At 35.0% G+C, this 20718-nt stretch overlaps 2 protein-coding genes across 2 annotated transcripts; both read left to right on the top strand.

Annotated features, from left to right (window-relative positions):
- On the top strand, positions 1 to 3486 carry LOC126672794 (uncharacterized). Its single transcript, XM_050366746.1, has 2 exons — positions 1 to 929; positions 1146 to 3486. The coding sequence occupies exons 1-2, from the start codon at positions 1 to 3 to the stop codon at positions 3484 to 3486; spliced, it is 3270 nt and encodes a 1089-aa protein (XP_050222703.1).
- A 12537-nt stretch (positions 3487 to 16023) lies between these two features.
- Positions 16024 to 17224, top strand: LOC126674637 (VQ motif-containing protein 20-like). Its single transcript, XM_050369121.1, has one exon. The coding sequence runs from the start codon at positions 16223 to 16225 to the stop codon at positions 16841 to 16843; it is 621 nt and encodes a 206-aa protein (XP_050225078.1). The 5' UTR covers positions 16024 to 16222; the 3' UTR covers positions 16844 to 17224.
- Positions 17225 to 20718: the final 3494 nt, after the last annotated feature.

Below are 20718 nucleotides of genomic sequence, written 5' to 3'. Positions count from 1 at the left end.
ATGATAGCACGCCATAAAGAATTGAGGGAAAAGATTAGACAGTTAACCTCGCTGTATGATATTGATTCGGCCGAATGCATCTATGAGGACCAGGAGCAGGACCCAACAGGATCGCTGCGGATCGGGGACATACGATTGGCAACCGGGAAGTTAGAAGATGATCCCGCCCAAGTACAGGACGATCTCCTCGAAATCAATCTGGGGACAGATGAATCGCCCAAACCCATATACATCAACGCAGGACTGGACGAAGGATTCAGAGAGCAACTGATCGACTTACTCATTGAGTTCCGCGATTGTTTTGCCTGGTCGTACGAAGAAATGCCGGGCCTCGATCCTGATATCGCCGAACATAAGCTTCCATTAAAGAGCGGATTTCGGCCATTTCGGCAACCTCCCCAGCGAATGTCCAGGGAAGTGGATACGCTCATACAAGATGAGATTAAGCGGCTGGAAGATGCCAAGTTTATTCGGGAAGCCCAATACACCGAATGGCTCTCTAACATCGTACCAGTAATGAAGAAAAACGGGAAGCTGCGAGTATGCGTTGATTTTCGGAACCTAAACCTGGCCACGCCCAAAGACGAATACCCAATGCCCGTGGCCGATATGCTGATTGACAGGGCAGCCGGACACACAATACTCAGTTTCCTCGACGCTCACTCTGGGTACAACCAAGTTCCAATCAGCAAAGAGGACATCTCCAAAACGGCTTTTAGATGCCCCGGGCCGATCGGGGCGTACGAGTGGGTCGTGATGCCCTTTGGCTTGAAAAACGCAGGGGCAACATATCAGAGGGCGATGAACAAGATGTTCAGAGGCCTTGAATGCCTTGAGGTCTACATCGACGACGTCGTAATCAAATCAAACACCGGCGAAGTTCATTTGGCCGATCTCCGGAAAGGTTTCGAGCGTATACGACGTAATGGGTTAAAAATGAATCCTCTAAAATGCGCGTTCGGCGTTTCGGCTGGAAACTTCTTGGGTTTCTTGGTTCACCAGCGGGGAGTAGAAATAGATAAGAACAAAGCCAAGGCGATTATCAATGCTGAACCACCCAAAACCAAGAAGCAGCTCCAGAGGCTCATCGGTCAAATCAATTTTTTAAGAAGATTCATAGCAAACACAGCAGGCCGACTTCGCAGCTGGAGTGTTTTGCTGAGGGGAAGAGAGACCGATGAGTGGATATGGACGGACGAGCAACAGAGGGTGTTTGACGATTTGAAAGGATACTTGGCGAAACCTCCGGTAATGACCCCTCCAAAGCCGAATAAGCCGTTGTTGCTATACCTATCGGCTGCACACGAATCCCTAGGATGTATGCTCGCCCAAGAGGACGATGGGGTCGAGAGAGCAGTCTACTACTTAAGCCGAGGAATGACGGACACAGAGATTCGCTATACCGACATAGAAAAAATGTGTCTATGCTTGTACTTCACATGCTGCAAGCTGCGATACTATATGTTGCCGGTCGTAGTGTATGTATTATCCCAGACCGACATAATTAAGTATATCTTATCAAAGCCATACCTGAGGAATCGGATTGGAAAATGGGCGATTGCAATGTCCGAATTCACATTGGTGTACGTTCCTCAAAGAGCAGTAAAAGGACAAGTATTGGCAGACTTCTTGGCCGATCACCCTGGTATTACCCTCAAGGAAGAGACACCTGGTCAAGTAGACATCACGTCCTTCGACATCGCCGTGTGGGAAATGTGGTTCGACGGATCCAGGACAAGCCAGGGGGCAGGCGCGGGAGTACACATCGTCACACCCTTGGGGGCATCCTACCAGCTATCATGCAGACTCCAGTTCGAATGCACCAACAATCAAGCAGAATATGAGGCCCTCATATTCGGTTTTGAGATTTTGGCCGAGCTAGGGGCACGGGCGATCAGTGTAAAAGGAGATTCTTTGCTAGTCATTAAACAAGTGACAGGAGAATTTAAATGCGAGTCCGAGCTATTGGTGAGGTATTGCAACAAGGCGAAACACCTGATCGAAGGATTCCAAGACACGAGAATAGAATACACAGAGAGGGCCGACAACGGCGTTGCAAACGACCTAGCTCAGCACGGTAGCGGTTACAAGGTAAACCGAGAATTCGATGCCATAGAGAGGGAAACACCGAACCTCCACACCGGGGGCATCACGATCGACGAAAGACAGTTCTCGGTTTACCAGCTGGACGTCACCCAAGATTGGAGGGACGAGCTCCTGAAGTGGTTCGAGAAACCAGACGCCACAAATAGGAGGTTGAGGACTTTAGCCCTTAATTACGTGGTCTTAGCCGGCGAGTTATATAAGAAGGGCTTTGAAGGGCTACTATTCAGATGCATCGGTCCGAAAGAGGCGATGCTTGCCATGGCCGAAGTACACGAAGGTATAGCAGGCGCCCACCAAGCGGGCCCCAGAATGAGGTGGCTCATCCATAAATACGGCTTTTATTGGCCGAAAATGGAACAAGATTGCATAAGATATGCCAAAGGATGCGAAGCCTGTCAGAAATTCGGCCCAATACAACACGTCCCGGCCGAAGACCTGCACTCCATCATCAAGCCTTGGCCATTCAGAGGATGGGCGGTCGACCTGATAGGGAAAGTATACCCCGGCTCGTCTGACGGTCATACTTTTGTGATTATCGCCACTTGTTACTTCACCAAGTGGGTCGAGGCTAAACCTTTGAAGTCGCCGACACAAGAAGCGGTGATCAAGTTCTTCAAAGAATACATCGTCCACCGACATGGCTTGCCCGAGTCTATAACCACAGATCAAGGGACGATGTTCACAGGGAGCGATATAAGTTGGTGGGCTTCCCAAATGAAGATAAAGATGTTACACTCAACACCGTACTACGCCCAGGCCAACGGACAGGCCGAAGCCACGAACAAAGCCATCAAGCATATAGTTCAAAAGATGATTGAAGAAAACCCAAGGCAATGGCATGTGTTTCTATCAGAAGCTGTTTGGGCGAATAGAACCAGTCAGAAGTCGGCTACTGGGACCTCGCCTTTTAGACTGGTCTATGGTTACGATGCGATGTTGCCAATGGAGCTAACCGTCACGTCTACTCGCCGCAGATACCAATGCGAATTGTCCAAAGAAGATTACTTCGACAAGATGGTAATAGATTCTCTAGACATGGACGAAGAACGTTTAGCGGCGTTAGACCACTTAGAAGCACAGAAAAGAAGGGTCGAGAGAGCTTACAACAAGCGGGTAAAACGGAAAGCTTTTACCGAAGGCGATATAGTATGGAAAGCAATCTTGCCTATCGGCCACAAAGACACTCGGCTTGGCAAATGGAGCCCGAACTGGGAAGGTCCCTTTATCGTGGTCAACAAGTTAACAGGCGGTGCTTATCTGTTGGCAGATGTTGATGGGGAAGAACACGATAGGGCGATCAACGGTCAGTTCCTGAAAAAGTACGTTCCAAGCTGTTGGGAGGGCGTAGACCGTCGGTTATTCGGAGCCGACGAAGAGTAATGCTGTTGGTACTTTCCCGCCGAGTATCCTGAAATGTTACGGAATACACGGCGATTATGAGATAACGCCGATCGTTCGTTAATGCCCTTAAACCTTTTCGGCGTTTCACATTCGTTGAGTTTTTTGCAACGGGTTCTCCGTTTTTTCTCAACATGTTGTACTTTATCTTTTTTATAAATGAGCATTATTTCGTATCGGATCAATTACGGACCGATGATATAAAAATAACCAGACCTGAAAGCAATGCAAGGTGTAAATAACGAAAAATTTCGGCTCTCTGGCCGAATAAACATTAACGAAAAGTAATGCTCACGAATAAGATACGGCCCCAGGCCGATCAAAACATAGTGCGATTCAAAGTATTACAAAAGATGACAAATACGGACATTGTTTTGAACTTAAAAATGACTACAAAACTAAAAATGGCTAAAAATATCGCCAAGTTCACTACGAACAGTGTTAAAAGACTTCCGGGCTTCATCCACCTTTGGCTTCATCTTGACAAGGCTGTGTTTCAGCTCATTCCGGTTCTTCTTCACGCCGACCCCCTCAAGAAGGCTTTTATCCATGGCAGTTTCAAGTTCGCCGATGCCTTTCTCTTCAGTCTCCAGCTCGAGTTTCAGGGCTGAGATTTTGTCATTTAACTCCTTGGCATGGTCCCTGCGAGCAGCCAGGGTCGAAACAGATGCTTTCACGGAAGCCTTGAGCGTTTCCAGCTTCTCCTTTGCTTCGGCCTCCTGAAGGATCAGTTGGTCATGATCCGTCTGGATCTGCGTCGCCTCATCATAAATCTTTTGAAATGCGGGTAGCGATGCAGACAGTCGGACCATGGCACTACGAGCTTTCTCGTCCAAAATCTCTGGAGGGGCATCGGCCAGGGCAGTCGCCGCTCTCTTAAGACGACCAAAGTCTTCAACAGATTTGAAGATGGCCACACCTTGGGCCTTCAAAGAGCCGACGACGTCTAGATGATCGCCCCACACCTCAGAAGGACCGCTGGCCACTTCGGCCTGTTGCTCTACCTCTGGTACGGGCATCTCTTCTTCCTCACTGTCAGAGTTGAGGAAGGCCGCCGCTTTTGCTGCCAGATCATCAGGCTTCGCCGAGACATCATCTGGTATCTGCCATGTTCGGCCGCAATAAAAAATTAGCTGATAGGGGCATCGTTAAGGCAATAATAAACAAAAATAAGATACCTTAGTCTTGGCAGCAAGGCGAGCCGGGAGGTTCACCAGGTCCGAACCAAGTGGCGAATGCAGAGTAGGAAGTGGAGAAAAGTTAAGCATCTGCGACACCGTCGGGGCAACTTCTGACGATGTTTTTTGGGAAGAGCGATTCCCCGTTAAGGAAATGCCTTCGTCGCCAGTACGATCGTCCCCCGTTTGGGTATCACCCCTTGAAGAGGAATGAGCGCTCCTGGAAGGGCGATTTATTTCAGGATCAGAAGGAGCGGGATCGAAAAGGCGAGATCCGGAGAGTTCAGCCCTCATTTTCTTAGCCTTGGGTTCTTTGGGCTCCTTCTTAGATGGTTTTTTACTCGCCGGACGCTTGCGCCGAGATTTCTTTGCTTCTGGCGGGTCTTCGCCATCTGTGTCGTAAACGTCCCCTTTCGCCCATTTCGGCACGCCAACTGGAAAACAGCAAGTTAGTATGAAATAAAGGAAAGTTTCAAAGACGAAATGATATCTTTGTTACCTGGTATTCTAGTGTAGCCATGTTTGACCAGTTCACTTATCGCCTCGACATCAGAGGGACATCTGATGCCAGTATAAGTGACCCCTTCGTTATTTATGATCGGTTTAGACTTTTTTACTCGTTTTTAGGCAGTTTAATTGGATTAGGGGTGGACATGTTACATTTAGGAACTGGTGGACTCTTATATTTGAACTTTGGGCGAATATGGGCTAAGAAGAATTCGTAAGAATACGTTTTTTCATACTTATCTTTCCAAACTTTTTTCATCTTTTCGTTGAACTTAGTCCTAGCTATTCGTCTATGACGTTGCATCCTAAGGTTCATACCTGGCCGATCTAAAGGGTTGTATTTAAATTTGTAAAAACGTTCGAACCTAGAAATTTCAAAAAGATGGAATAGGTTACCTTCATATTTGGGACGTTTCGGTGCCTGCAAAAGAAACAGATCGGCATGAGTTGGGTTTCTTGATAAAGGAGGTAAAGAAAAATCATGAAGAGATAGGATTTCTTTTGGAGAGAGGTCGAAGCACGATTCTACAACTGAAGCCCACCAGCTATCAAATTCAGGGGTACACTTGGGTGAGGTGGAAGGGCGAGAGATTTCAGATATAGGGGGAAGGTATGCTCTATTAAGGCGAGTTATGAATTGTAAGTCAGCATAATTTTCTAAAGAAGGCCTGTAGGTCCCGCGATTATTGACGGAGATCAATAAAGGACAGGGAATTCCTTGGTTATATCCGAATTGCCGAGCCACATAGTTAGGGCAGTATGCCTCTATACTGCTGCGGTTATATTCCAGACCGGCGATCAAGTTCCTGCTCTTTAAAGAGCTACCCCAATATTGACCTCCAAGTCTCCGTTTAGGATCGGCCATAGCTTCTTCAGTGTCGTCACTATCCCAGCCGAGGTACAACCAAGAGGGAGGATACTTCAGAGTTAGGATGGGGCAAAAGAGCTCTGAGGTACGAACGGAGTTGGTGAACACTTCTAAAACGTCCAAAACGTGTGGGAGACGGGTGCCGGCAGCGATCAGTTGGTAGCCGCACAAATCGGCTTTAATGTGAGGGCCGATTTCGAAGAGTTCTGGAAAGTAAAGGGCGAGCCATAGTTGCAGGACCCACAGCGGACCACTGGGACACTGAAAAGTTCGTGTTTCGGCATGAGGGGCGATCTCATTTAGACTCCTATACAAGTGAGCCAGCATGAACTCGCCCAAATTACATTTTCGCCCTTCGGCCAGAGCTGCGGCGAGTGTGAAGCAGTCAGTTGTAACTCTGAAAGATGAAGTGCAGAGTACGAACTTCGCCACAAAGAAGGCCAGGAAGGCGATGTGCTCTTTGGCGTCTGGTTTGTAGTGTTCTTCGCCCATGAAAAGTTTGACGAAGGAACCATAACTCCGTTGGGCCTTTGATAGCTTGAAAGCAGGGATTTCGGCGTCCAAGTTGGGCGAGATACGTTCGCCGGTCACAGGGATGTTCAAGATGGCAGCCAGGTCCAGGAGAGTGATGGTCATCATACCAAACTTGAAACAGAAGCAGTTGACAGCGGACGACCAGAAGAGGGAAGCCCCCATGATATAATGCTTCGCTATTGGTCTGCTCGCTTTACAGAGGCCGATCATGTCGTATATTCCAACATCTTTCCACAATTGGCCGAAGTGAGGTTTTAATCGGTTTACCCATTCTTGATAACCCTTGTGCTCTGTAGGCCAGTTTCTGAACATTGTGTTCACCCAAATGGAAGACTGGTGGGCGAGTGAGAATCGTGGTAGGACTTCTTCGTGAAAAGGGGTAGCAATTTCGCAGAGATGACTGGGCGAAACGAGTATTGGTCCGACACATTCTTTGTCGTTGTTGATTTTCACTATTACCTGAAGATCGGTGTTCGGAGCAGCGGCTTGGATTTCGTTCATCTTATCGGTCACTTGAGCGGCGATAGCGTCATTAGGAGCAGCCATTATAACTGCAGAATAGAATATCTCGGTTAGGCGAATGATCAAGAGGGGCGAATCAAAGATAAGAAAGGTTAGGACGAAAACTTACCAGAAGAGACTTGGTGAATTACTCGAGGTTGCTGAGGAGAGAGAAAGCTTGATAAATGCAGAGAGAGTAGGTAAGTGATGAAATGAAATGGTATTTTTGTTAAAAGGCCAAATCAGAGGAAGCCGAAGGGTCGTGGGACCAAAACGTGGCATCGTGGAGAACAGCTGGAGATGACGTGGCTTAAAGGGGGTACCGAAAGGTTTATAGATGCGCACCCCTTTAAATTTTTTTCGAACGAATTGGGCCTCAGGGATGGGCCTGGAAGTGTCAAAGGAAGGAGTAAGTGAAGAACAAGCCCAAAAATAAATGTTTCAAGCTTGTTGGGGGCATTGTTTACACCGGCCCAAATAATTATTGGATAGGAGCTTCATGTGGGCTTACAAGGGATTCGGGCCCAACGAAAAGTCTTTTACTTATTGCTTTTTCTGTTTTATAGGAATTTGTAACTCATTAGGAGTATTTTATCTTTTAGAATTTTAGTCCTAGTTGAATTAGGAGTCTTAGTTATGAGGAGCTATAAATAGCTCAGAGCTTCATTATTTTTGTATCAACAAATCAATCAATCAAAAACCAAGCCCAGTGCTTTTTATCCGCAATCTCCGGATTGTTTTAATTTAGGAGTAGTTTTCGGTATTAATCTCGCCTGAGTCTGTGACTCCCAGATTATTATCTTTTAGATCACGTGGTTAAGTGTTTTTAACCAAACAAGCCCTGTGAATATCTGCATAGGTTCGTTAAAGTATCAAACCTCAAACCGATCCCGATTATAAATTCAAAGATTCGAGTCCGGAATATTTCCAGGCGAACACATACATGGTTAATTAATTTGTATGATTTGAAGCATGCAACTTCTCCTCAATAATGCAACCACTAGGTATCAGAGCATTATGAGCATCAGAGGTATATGCCATTGAAACAATGAATCGTACCAAAAACAAAGTCTGTTTGGTAAGTGAGAAAATATATATTAGAGAAAATTATAATTGTCCAGAGATACCACTACTGAATATTAAACTCTCTGGGTCATTTAAGTCTCAGAAAATTTTAAAAAAATCACTAAAGTCAATTTTCTTACAAAGTGGTTACTGAAGTATACCTTTTATTATAAAAATATTTCTATTGTTACGAAAAGAATACTAAACCTTTTTTGAACTACAAAAAAATTATTGGATTATTCCTTTAATTACAAAAAGGTCACTGAACTATGTTTCTTTTTGTAATTTTGGCATGCCACGTAAGTAAAAATGTTAGATTTTTACGTCGTTTTATATGGATGAACCCTTTATAATAAAAGATATAGTTCAGTGACCATTTTATAAAAAATTGACTTTAGTGACTTTTTTGAGATTTCCTAAAAATTGAGTGATTCAGAGAGTTTAATATCCCACCACTACTTGTCTTATCCGATTAATACCCTCCAAGAAAAGAGAGGGAGAGAAAATAACAGATTAATACCATTATTTCAAGTGATTACCTGATAACATTATCTAACTCCTTACATGGTCTACTAGTGGAGATATTGTTAGTTAGACTCAGTCTACCACGTCATCCATAAACCAGCCTATTATATTATAACACGTCATTAAAATAGTGGACTATCGTAATTTTATTTATTACTTTTTTACACTTTTAAATAGTAATATTACGATGATGCTTATTTTAATGACGTGTCATAATATGAAAAGTTTAGTTTATGAATGACGTGATGAACTGAATCTATCTAAATATTTTTCCTAATAGTGCTATTATTATAGTTGACAGATAAGCCATCTTACAAATGGGCAAATAATTATAGATAATTCATTTAAATAAATGGACAATTAAAAAAACCAAAAAAATATTTAGTTTAATTATATAATAAAAATAAAGACAGAGGTAAGGAAACGATGGGGAAAACCCAGCATAAGTGGGAGATCCAAGAAGACAAAAACATGGAGAAAATAAAAACCAAACTGTGAAATAAAATAGACATTGAAATGCATAAACTAAAACATGATCATAATTAATGGGTTTGCAGAAGCAGAAGAAAAAACTCTCCTCTGCTGCAGAGTGCGCGTGCGGTTTTTGTTGCGCATGATCCTATAATAATACTCTTTTATGGCCCAAGATGAAGAAGAACATTTTTTGTATATTATATAGTTTTTATATTATGCACGCTTAGTTCATTTCTTATTCTTATTAGTGCTAATTAATCGCCACTTTACCTTACCTAGGTTTACTAGGTTTGACTCGACACTCGCTAATTTAACTATTATCACTAAAAGTGCTTACTCTTTTATGAACCGGACACAATTAACCTTCTAAAACTTATGTTTTAGGATTAAATAAATCTATTAATAGAATCATCTAAACTATTAAATAAAATAAACTATTTCTAATTAAATACTATTTTATTACTTGATAATTTGACAAGTCACGTGTGAAACACGTAAAGCGATACTAGTATAAATAAAAGTATAGGAAGTCGATCCTTACAAACAAAGATACAAGAACTTGGGAATGTGTTATGTCTATTTTGATTTCAACTCAAACCGGCCCATCTGGTTAGTCTGGTTAGTTCAGCTAGAAATTTTATAGGACAAGATTATACTAAAAGTTTATAAAATGGACAAAATTGATAAAATAAAAAAGATATAAATTCAAAAGCAAAAAACTATACTATTAATTTATTTATGAATTAATGTCATAAAAATTCATCAACTTCACACGTTTTCTCATTTCAATCACGCCGTTTAAATATCTTCATTTTCATACACGGACTATTAATTTTTCTCCAATTCACACATGGTTTAAAAATCAGGTGAAAATTGTTGAGTTGGCAACCGGATAGTGACAAGTCATAACAAATCAGATAGTGACACGTCAGCAAATTTTGCCGGATTTTTGAACGGTGTATGAATTTGAGAAAAAGTGGTAGTTGGTGTATGAAAATGACAATTTTTAATCGGTGTGATTAAAATGAGAAAATGTGTAAAGTTGGTGAATTTTTTTGATATTATCTCTTTATTTATTTATATTCTTTTAAAGGATTAAAATAATAAGATAGACAATTGTCCACTATAAATGTTTTCTAGATCAGCCTTTGAGTTTAAGTATAAACTTGAATTATATGGCAAGACACCAATAAAAATATCAGATTCTATATATCTCTGCTAATAAAATGAAATTTTGACTCCTAACAATTAACTATTAACATAATTAGATGCTATCTCTATTAAAAAAAATCAAAATTTTATTTGAAAAACTGGATATTCATTAAATATATATTAAAGTTGAAAGTTTTTTTTAGCTATTAGCTCTTATAAAAATGATATTTATCTTGTTATCTTTGTAAGGCTGATTTATGCCCATCCAAAACCTTAAGCCAGGTCCAAACAAAGAGAACTGTAGCCATGGGTCTTAGCCCAATTAATTATTACTACTCATCCAAGCTCATGCTTTTTGTTATCAGAAATTGGTATGATCTCATAACTTTGGCTGTAAATTTCAACCATAAAAATTCTTCCTCTCAGTTCAAATAAAGAAAACATAATTATTGTTCATGCGGCAAATGTAAAAAAAAAAAAAAATAGAGTATAACTTTTGCATGCAAAGAAAATAAGATTACTTTTACCAATATATTAAGAAGCAATAAAAACAGTGTTTATCCTATGCATTGGTTGTGTCATGTCATATTTACAACAAGCCAATGGGAATTTGCGATAGGGAATCTTTTATTTATTATTTAATTTTTTTGTTATGAATTTTTCCACATGACTAACGCATCATTGGTTTGTTGCACGAATAACATGTCGCGACGGTTGCGTGAAATAATTTTTCCAATAAAAATATGTATTTTGATCTAAGATCATTGAGAAACTTCTTAAAGCCCATTTGGTTAACCCTATATTTGCCCTAGCCCAATAATCAGAAGCTGTTCATCAAATTAGACTTTCTTTTAGGTTAGCTATAAAGAAGAAAAACATTCGAAAGTGGCCTTGGCCTTTAAGTTGATATTAATATGGAAATTTATTAAAAAAAATCTCGTTTTTAAATTTATATGAAAAATAAAAATCTCGTTTTACTATATTTTTAAGCTTCTCTTATTTTTTGGAGTTTATTTCAAAGATAAATATCTAGCTAAATTCATTTAATTGAGATTATCATGATATATATTTAATGCTTATTGTCGATGATTGGATTGTTGAGTAGGGTTTTATATGTTGTTGATTTATGCCTGATGGAATGTGATAATAAATCCCACATCGCCTAACACGAGAGTGAGTTACTAATTGACTAGTTTATATAATTGAGTTTTAGTTGTGTTATTTGACAAGAGAGAACTTAACATAGCGTTTTCGATAAATCGAACCATAAAACCAACTCATAGACCTTTTATTATGACTAGTTTCGCATTACGTGCTACGCACGTGGCTCGTAATGTGATTCGTCAATTTATGTATTAAGTAAATTTATTATAATTGTAATAATTCATTTTATTTATTATTAATATCAAATTAGTTAGAATTTTTGTTGGAAATAAATATAATTATTTATAATAATTAAATTTTATAATTTCTTTATTTCATTAAAATATCACCGAATTTGTTAAGAAATACTTTTGTAAAGGTATATTATATTTGTTACTTTCAAACACCCTTAATTTCAAGTGTCCAACTCCGCTGTTAAATTAGTTAGAAATTTTTATTAGAATAACAAATACTATCTATATTACAGACTTTAGATTAATAGTTGTAGTTTAATAAAATAAGTTTAATATGATAATAAATACCATATTAAAATACCATGGAATTAGGGAAAGAAAGAGAGGAATTGGAAATTGAATGGGTCGAAGTAATTTAAATTAGCTAATTTTTAGGTAAGACAATTATTAATAATTAAATATCCCCAATAGTTATCTACATCTTTGTTTTGTTTTTTAATGAGAAAAACAAAAACTAATTCTATTCAATATATAACGGACTATTTTTATTATACCTAGGACTCTAAAATTTATGTTCCTAGTATCTTTCTAATTATGTAGTATTTGTTTAGATTAATCTTTTTAATCCTCGTTGAAATCAAATTTTAATTATGTTATAACTCTAACATTTAGATAATGATTTAATTACCATAAAACCTTAAGTTAAGCAATAATTTATTAAGGACATTAACGTAAAAGTGCCTGTCCCCTCCCCCCATCCGTGCTTTTATATATAGTATAGATTGAAACACCATATTGAAAGATATTCCCTAATCTCTTTAATCAATTGATTACAAAGCGTGTTTACTTAGTTTAATTGTTATTAATTAGTTAAATTCCAAAGCAAAAATCGAGAAGAAGGGAGTAGGTCGGTGACCTCTAACATGTTGGAGTCACTAAAAAAGTAGTATGATAATCAATTTGCTACATTTTAAAGTTCAGTAACTAAACAGAAAACACAATAAAAACACAGTAACCTCAAAATCAATAATCCAATGTTTGTATAATCACAAAAATTAAGAGAGAAGTCAGCCATAAAACTTTCAACAAATCTCAAACTTATACTAATTACGGCTGGCCGAAGCTTGAATTGATTACTATTATTTCTATTGACTTTTGATATCACTTTGCCATATTCTAATCCATCATCGCGATAACTTGGTTTTACTTTGAAATTAATTTTTTTTTTTTGTAAAGAAATCTTGCAAGTTGCAACCCTAAATAAAAGAAGAAAGGAACAATAAATGGAAAACTTATAAAGGACTTTGACTATGATTTTCAACTCTTCCAAAAAGATCCAGCTGCATGCTAAATCTCAAGTACATCCAAAATCAGTGAGGGAAGTTTATTTGGGGTTAAATAAATGAGAGATTATTAAATAGACTCAATTTATCAAGTCATTTGTGAATTAGCCTATCATATTAAGATACAGGACCGGCCCTAGATAAAGTGAAGCCTTAGGCGATTATATTTAGCGTTTTCTAGAAATATGTGCGCTTTATCTTTTTTTTTTTTTACAGAAATTCACTCTGTTTTCTTACACAAATATATTTTGAACATATCATTGGTTGATCTTTGTTAGATTGTTAATAGAATTTTAAGTAAATTTTATATACATTTTTTAAAAAGCCATTTCTTAAAAAAAAAAACATATTTTTGTCAAAATAATGTATAAAAATATGTATTTTTTATTTAAAAAAAATCTTATATAAATATGGGAAAATAATTATTAAGATACTAAATTAATTTTCAAAATAAAATTCCTAGTACCCACCTATCGCTAAAATCCCAAATAATATATAAATATATGTGTAAATAATTTAATGTGTTATATATAATTTTTAAAGGACTTGAGGCCCTAGGCATAGGTCTTAGTGGTCTATGCCTAAGGCCGGGCCTGACACATCATTAAAATAGTGTTACTATCGTAATTTTATTTATTACTTTTTTATATTTTTGAATAGTAATATTAGATAGTTTCATTATTTTAATAACGTGTCCTAATATGATTGTTTTTGTACACGAATGATGTGATGAACTGAGTTTATCTAAAAATTTCTCTAAATAAATAGAAAAATTAAAATTATGGGGAAAAAATCTAAGGGGGAAATGATAAAGGAATGACTAACTGCTTAAAAGTATTCATTTAAAAAAACTGATTAAAAGTAAAATCTGTAATTGTTTAGTATAAAAGATCTAATATAAAGGATTCTTATCATTTTACTGTATATTTAAATAAAATATGAAAAGGTAAATAAATAGAAAATGATTTCACTTTGTGATAAGCCATTGCAAAATAAATAATATAAATACAATGGTTGGTACCGTTGTTATTCGCCCCTATAAGTTGAAAATTTATCTCCTTTTTATTAAATTAATGAATAAATTGGGGGTTTAATTTTTTATGTTGTTAACCCCTATTTGCCAACTTGTAATATTCAATATGTATATGATTAATTTGAAATATCATTTTAATTTTTTTGATCCAAATCAACTCCACGATTTGGATTCATGAACATGTATGATGTAAATTTTGCAACTACATAGAAATTCTTAATTTATAAAATGATACGTATTTTTAAAAAATATTCCTAAAATAACTACTATTTTGAATTGGATCCAGTAGCTCTCTTGCTTAACAAACTCATTAGTATAAACAATAATGATAACAACAATTATAACTAAATCCCAACACAACTATAAGAGAAATACTCCTCCATCCTAATAGGAAGATAAAAATAATTTCATGTGTACAAAATAAAAAAATAGTTAATTATAAATATCTTATCGTTATCTTTCTAAACTATTCATAATTGGAACTTTATAATTAATTATAACAAAAAAAGAGTTTACATATCTAAAATTATAATTTATTTATAAAATATATCACGATAATTATATATAAATTTATCGTTTATGATAGTTATATTCAAACAAAAAATAAAAAGAATTCAGAGTCAATTAAACCTTAAAATGATAAAGAAAATTATAACATTCAAATTATAATTAACTATATAGTTTTAAAAAGCTAAGAGAATACATATATCTACTTGATCAAATTGCACTTGTTTAACCATAATCTATAATATTATACTGGTTAATCATATATATATCTTTCTTCAATGTATTATTAGAATGGGAATAATCAACATTACCATAAAATATATAGAAAAAACATAGAATTTGACTTTTAGAATCTTTCAAGTTAATTATTTTATTTTAGAGTGTTCGTTCATAAGAACTAGAACTATAATTTCTTGGTAATTAACAAATTCTCAACAAACAAGAAAACTAAAATAATAAATTAAAGTAGCTAAGTAAGCCGACAAAGACGGCCAAAGCCAAAATACAGCCATAAAACAAAGACTGTATAACAAAAGCAGAAATATATAATATAAGAATTAACTTTCTCTCTCTAAACAAAACTGATTTCCGGTAAACCTTAGGTTCCAACACCTTCCACATTCATATATATATTTGTGGGTTAAAAGCACATATGGTACAATATCTTTTACTTATGTGTCAATTTAATACCTTATTTTAAATTGTATTATTTTGATATTTATTTTGGGCAACCACACTTTATAAAATTCAAATTTATTGTTTGGAACGTGGCAACGGGAGTGAGAATATTCTTCATATGTACGTCACACTTGCAAAATTTTGAATGCTGTCGTATCTTTCCCGTATTTATCAATTTAATACCAATTATTTCATTAATATATCAGTTTGGTATCTAATTTTTAATTTGCAAATATGGTGAGACAATTTTGGCGGACAAAATATACGGATAATATTCTCACTTCTATTGCCATAAGCAATTGACCTGAATTTTATAAAGTATTGTCGAATGAAATAAAAATAAATAAAATAGCATAATTTAAAAATAACATATCAAATTGATCAATATGTAAAATATTATGTACAACTACATTGGGAGGATCTCAAAGTACACGAACATTTATATTTTTGAATTTAAAATTAATTATATCTTTTTTAGAAATAAAAACTAAAACGAGAACTTTTTACTAAACTTCTTGAAAAGTTAATTTCTCATAAAATATACTTTTTCGAGAAGTTAATTTCGCAATAAATGCTCTAGATAAACCGAGAAAGGTAAACTTAAAAATAAGGAACCAAATTGATAACCGAGAAAAAACAATTGGTATCACCTAAGATTTTATCCTTACATATATGTCAACGGTCAGAATCGCTGGCTACTCTATTGTTTTCTTCATATATATATTTTTTGAAATATTTTCTTCATATATTATTATTATAAAACATATATAAATGTACCTTTGTTTCTAGATAGTAGATAGCAACAAACATCCTTAAAAACCTAAAAACGTGTGAAAAATCTTGTTTCTTGTTAATTTGCTTAAAGGTTGTTCTTGTTTTCTTAGTTTGTTAGTTCCTTTTTTTCTTTTACTGTCTCTCTAAGCTGACCCGTATTTATAAAATCTCTCGATCGTTCGTCTTGTTTATTTCAAAATTCTATTCATTAATTTCAAGATTCAATAACTAAACACCTAAAAATGAGCCCTGCAAATTTTAATGACACCTTCACCAATGGCCAAGCTCGTCCTTCGCCATTGAAAATTAGCAAAGCTTCTCATCTTATTCATAAACAATCCTCTAATTCTCCCAATTCTTCGTCTTCTTCGTTTTCGAACAATTTTGCGCCTGTTCCGAAAACTAATCCGGTCATCATTTACACGCATTCGCCGAAAGTTATCCACACGCAAGCTCGCGATTTCATGGCTTTGGTGCAAAAACTAACCGGGCTTTCAAGCTCGAGAAACGATAGTGAAATCGCACTCCATCAGCCGTCCGCCCAGCAAAAACAAGGCGTTCGTGCGAATAATATCAAGCCGAAACGAGTCAATAGGGATGATAATGAAAATTGCAACTCGATTTTAACCGTTGATAATTCCAGTGGCGGATGCGGTGGCGATAATGGCGGCTGCGGTGGTAAAAATCCTTATTTTACGGGTATTCCATTGTTTACGCAATCTAATTACTATTGCTCGCCTAAGCCTGTGTACAGATACTCCGATCATTCAGCTGTTTACGCATCATCACCGAGCATTGGCGCCAATTCGATGTCTCCATCTGTGTTGGAGTTCATGAAATTGGATTACCAGAATATTAATTGATTAATTAACGTGAAATCAAAGTGGTCCGAAAAGGGAATTAGAGATATCCAAGTTAATTAGTTCTAGTTAAATGGATTATCCTATTTCTTTTTCATGTGACCATAGGGACAGGTTGATTTTATTTTTAATGGTTGTATTGTTATTACATATGTTAATTTGTTTTTGTTCTTAATTTTTTCATTTGCTTGCAATTCAAGTTAGGGTTGATCAATTAATCCATCGATCAGCTGGGGATATACTGATCGCATGTGAATAATGTTCATGTACATTTAATTTATTCTTTAGCCATCCAAGGATAGTTTGATCTTTCCTGGTCGGTATGACATTGTTGAATAGCAATTTTATTTATTATAAATTCGTAAGACCGTATTAATTAATTAATTAATTTTCTTTGATCATATAATTTAACTTTTTGTTTTGATTACGAACATGAAGAGTTGGTTCTAACCTGGATATTCAGAGACTAGTTCAACTTTAGCTTCTCATTTGGATTTCATGCATTGCAATACTGAATTTGATATTACAACATAGAGAATCTTGTCAAAATTGACTTCGACTCAATCTTGTCTAAAAGTTATATCTGATTACAACATAGAGAATTGCTAAAATGGACTTGGAGATAGATACATATTTTAGTCTTGTCATGTCTGTTTTAAAAAGAAGGTACAGGTTTTTTATTATAGGATTGTATAAACTAGGGTTAATTCTTAAAAAAATCACGAACTTTACACGAAGTTTCATTTTAATCATGACCTTTAAAAGTTGCCATTTAAAGGCACAAACTTTCATTTTATTTCAAATCTATCATTTCAGTGTATTTTTGTTGACTAAATTCTTAAATAAACCATTAATTAAAGACCCAAATTATAAATCGACATTAAATCTTATTATCTTTTAGTTAGAGTATATAGGATTATGAATTTTTGGTTCGATAAAATACATCGGATTTTACTTTGGCGATAGATTTGAAACAAAATGAAAGTTTGTGCCTTTAAATGACAAATTTTAAGGTTCATGATTAAAATGAAACTTCGTGTAAAGTTCGTGATTTTTTTAAGAATTAACCCTATAAATTATAAAGAGTTTAAAGTATGCCCTCTGAAATTTTAAAAGGAAAAAATAACTCTAAGATATCCATGAGGTGATTTGTCAGATATTAAAAATGCTAACTTAAAACCCGCTCTTACTCTTGAGCAGTGTTTAAAGTTTAAATCTGAAAGATTAAAATTTATAAATTGAAATTTAATTTCGTACATGTTATATGTTGGTAGTAATTAAATTAAGAAAACTAGTTTGCTACAGCTTTTTAATTCAGAAAGTAAACTAATAGTTAATTTATTTTAATGGTAAACAAAAAGTAAACTATCTAAAATAATTTATTAAAGGCTTATAATACTAAAAGGAAAATGATAGTAAACTAACTAAAATAGTTTGCTAAGTGTTTACTCGTTAAAAAAAACTTAACGTAAAATTAATTTGTAAAATTTTATAATGCATGTCCACAATAAACGAATAGTAAACCTAACTTTTTGTTAAACTGAACGTTTTTATAATGCGCATGAATAACAATAGCGACAGTGGGCGGTGACTAGAGGCGGTAGTTAGTAACTGGCGGTAGTCAACAGCCAAAAGTGGTCGACGACCAATGAGTATAAAAAGTAAAAGATAAAAATATTAAGATTTCAATAAAAATAATATTTTTGCAAAAACAAATTATGCAAAAAATAAATTTTAATGTTTGTAAAGTCAATTATATGGTGTAACTTAAATATATTTTTAAATGATGCAAAAATTAGAATTTAAAATTGAAATTTTTGTTTTATAATATACAAAAAAATAAAACAATTGTAAATATAGTGTAATAAAAAAATTTAATACGTTATCCAAATAGAAAAATATATGAAAAATTTATGATTGTTTAACGACATCTGTATTAACCGCATCATTCGCGGTTAGACAACACAATTTTTTTTTCTATTAAAAATATATTTCATCTAAAAATAGTGATAAACAAAAAATAAATATTAAATAAATAAAATATAAGCAAAACTAAATATTAAATAAATAGAAATAATTATTGAATGAGGCGTTGTTCAAAAATAATTAAAGATAAAATTAATATTCTACCATAAAATAGTTTAAAAGTTTATGATTTATAATGTAAAGCAAAATGAATAAAAAATGAAATAAAAATAAACAATAGTGTCACATAAACATATTATTATATATTATTAAAAAAAATAGAAAAGGAATAAAAAAAAATTAACAGTGCATTTGAATCGCATGGACATCATTTTTTCATATGAATACAGATTTGCTTTGTCAAGATATGAATGAAGATAATTTCATATAAATGTCGATAAATAGTAAATAAATTAAATTGATAAAATAATATTATAATATTATAAATACAAAATAAACTAGATATAAATTGAAAATAAATAAAATAAATTAAAATAAGTATTATATTATTATTAACAAATATTGAGTAAAACAATCTTATTTATCATTGAAATTTATTGGAACTAATGTTATATACCCAAAATAAACACAAAATTAATATAAAATAAACAAAAAAGTATTAAATAAATTAAAAAATATATTTTGTATAAATCAAAAATAAATTAATATTAAACATTAAATGAAAACTGGAATTTAAAGTTGTATTTTTTCGATCTCATCAGTTTAAACGAAAAAATATTAAAAGATTCTGTGTTGTTATGACTAAAGTGCATGCTTGGTTTCTAGTTATTTTATAGTAAATATTTTTAATAAAATCTAGTAGTTTTGAAATGACTATTTTTATATGAGTTCTCTCCTCTTTATGATGTAAAAATTCCAATTTCATGAGTTTGATTCTCCACAGTGGATTATGATGGTGGTTGTACCGATGATGGGTCATTGCGCTTATGAGCCCAATATTAGTGTGCTAAATCTAATTTTAGGCCCTTTTAATAGTAAAATGATGTTGAGGCCATTACAACCAGTATTTCTGATAACTGTTTTTTAAATAGAGTTTTACTAAATACTGTCCTTTTTTACTAGGCACCACCCTTCTAAGTTACTTTCTCGCCCTTCTAACTAAAATAAAAAAATTCTCTCAACCTCATTCGAATCTCAAAACCGTAATGACAGATAACGCTTTAAATTAGTCGGAAAACGAATATCAAGAACCGGAACCGGGTATCCCAACTTTGTCCGAAGTAATTTTTATTTTTTCATCGATGTGAATTAAGTTTTTTTGGAAAACATTTATGGACCGACGTCCCCGGATCGCGTCGGTCCAGGCCGGAGACGTCTCCAGCATGAGCCGACGCGTACCGGGGGTGTAGGTCCAGAAAGGGGACGCTACCTGGAAACGGCTCCCTTTGGGGAAAACGTTTCCAGGAAACAACCCCCTTACGGAACCAAAGAATAAAATACACTACAGATTCTTAAAGAAGTCCAAACCCGTATATGAAAAACTTCTATTGCTAATTTTAAAAAGAAAACAAGACTTGTAAAAAGAAATAAAAATCACATCCTCTTTTAAAGTAGCTTTACCCGTGAAAACTCTATTGTTCCTGCATTTCCATATTTCCCATATCAACATATACCAAAGAATCTGCCAAAGTTTCGAATAGGGTCCTTTCCAAAACATCTCATGCTATTGAAGAAGAAAATCGGCAAATTTACAAGGAGCCACCCAAGCCATACCCATTTTTTGTAGAACCTCATGCCAAATACTCCTCGCAAAATCACAATGAATGAAAATATGGTCTTGAGTCCCCACCACATTGCAAATAGAACAACTAGAATTACCAACAATAATTGCTCTTTGAACTAAAAAAATCTAGAAACGGTACCTGGTTGTGAAGAGAAATCCACATGAAAAA

Source organism: Mercurialis annua, linkage group LG3 (assembly GCF_937616625.2).
Source record: "Mercurialis annua linkage group LG3, ddMerAnnu1.2, whole genome shotgun sequence".
In the NCBI taxonomy this organism is placed as follows: Eukaryota; Viridiplantae; Streptophyta; class Magnoliopsida; order Malpighiales; family Euphorbiaceae; genus Mercurialis; species Mercurialis annua.
The sequence above is the reverse complement of the archived record's forward strand: the minus strand, read 5'-3'. Positions and strand labels throughout refer to the sequence as shown.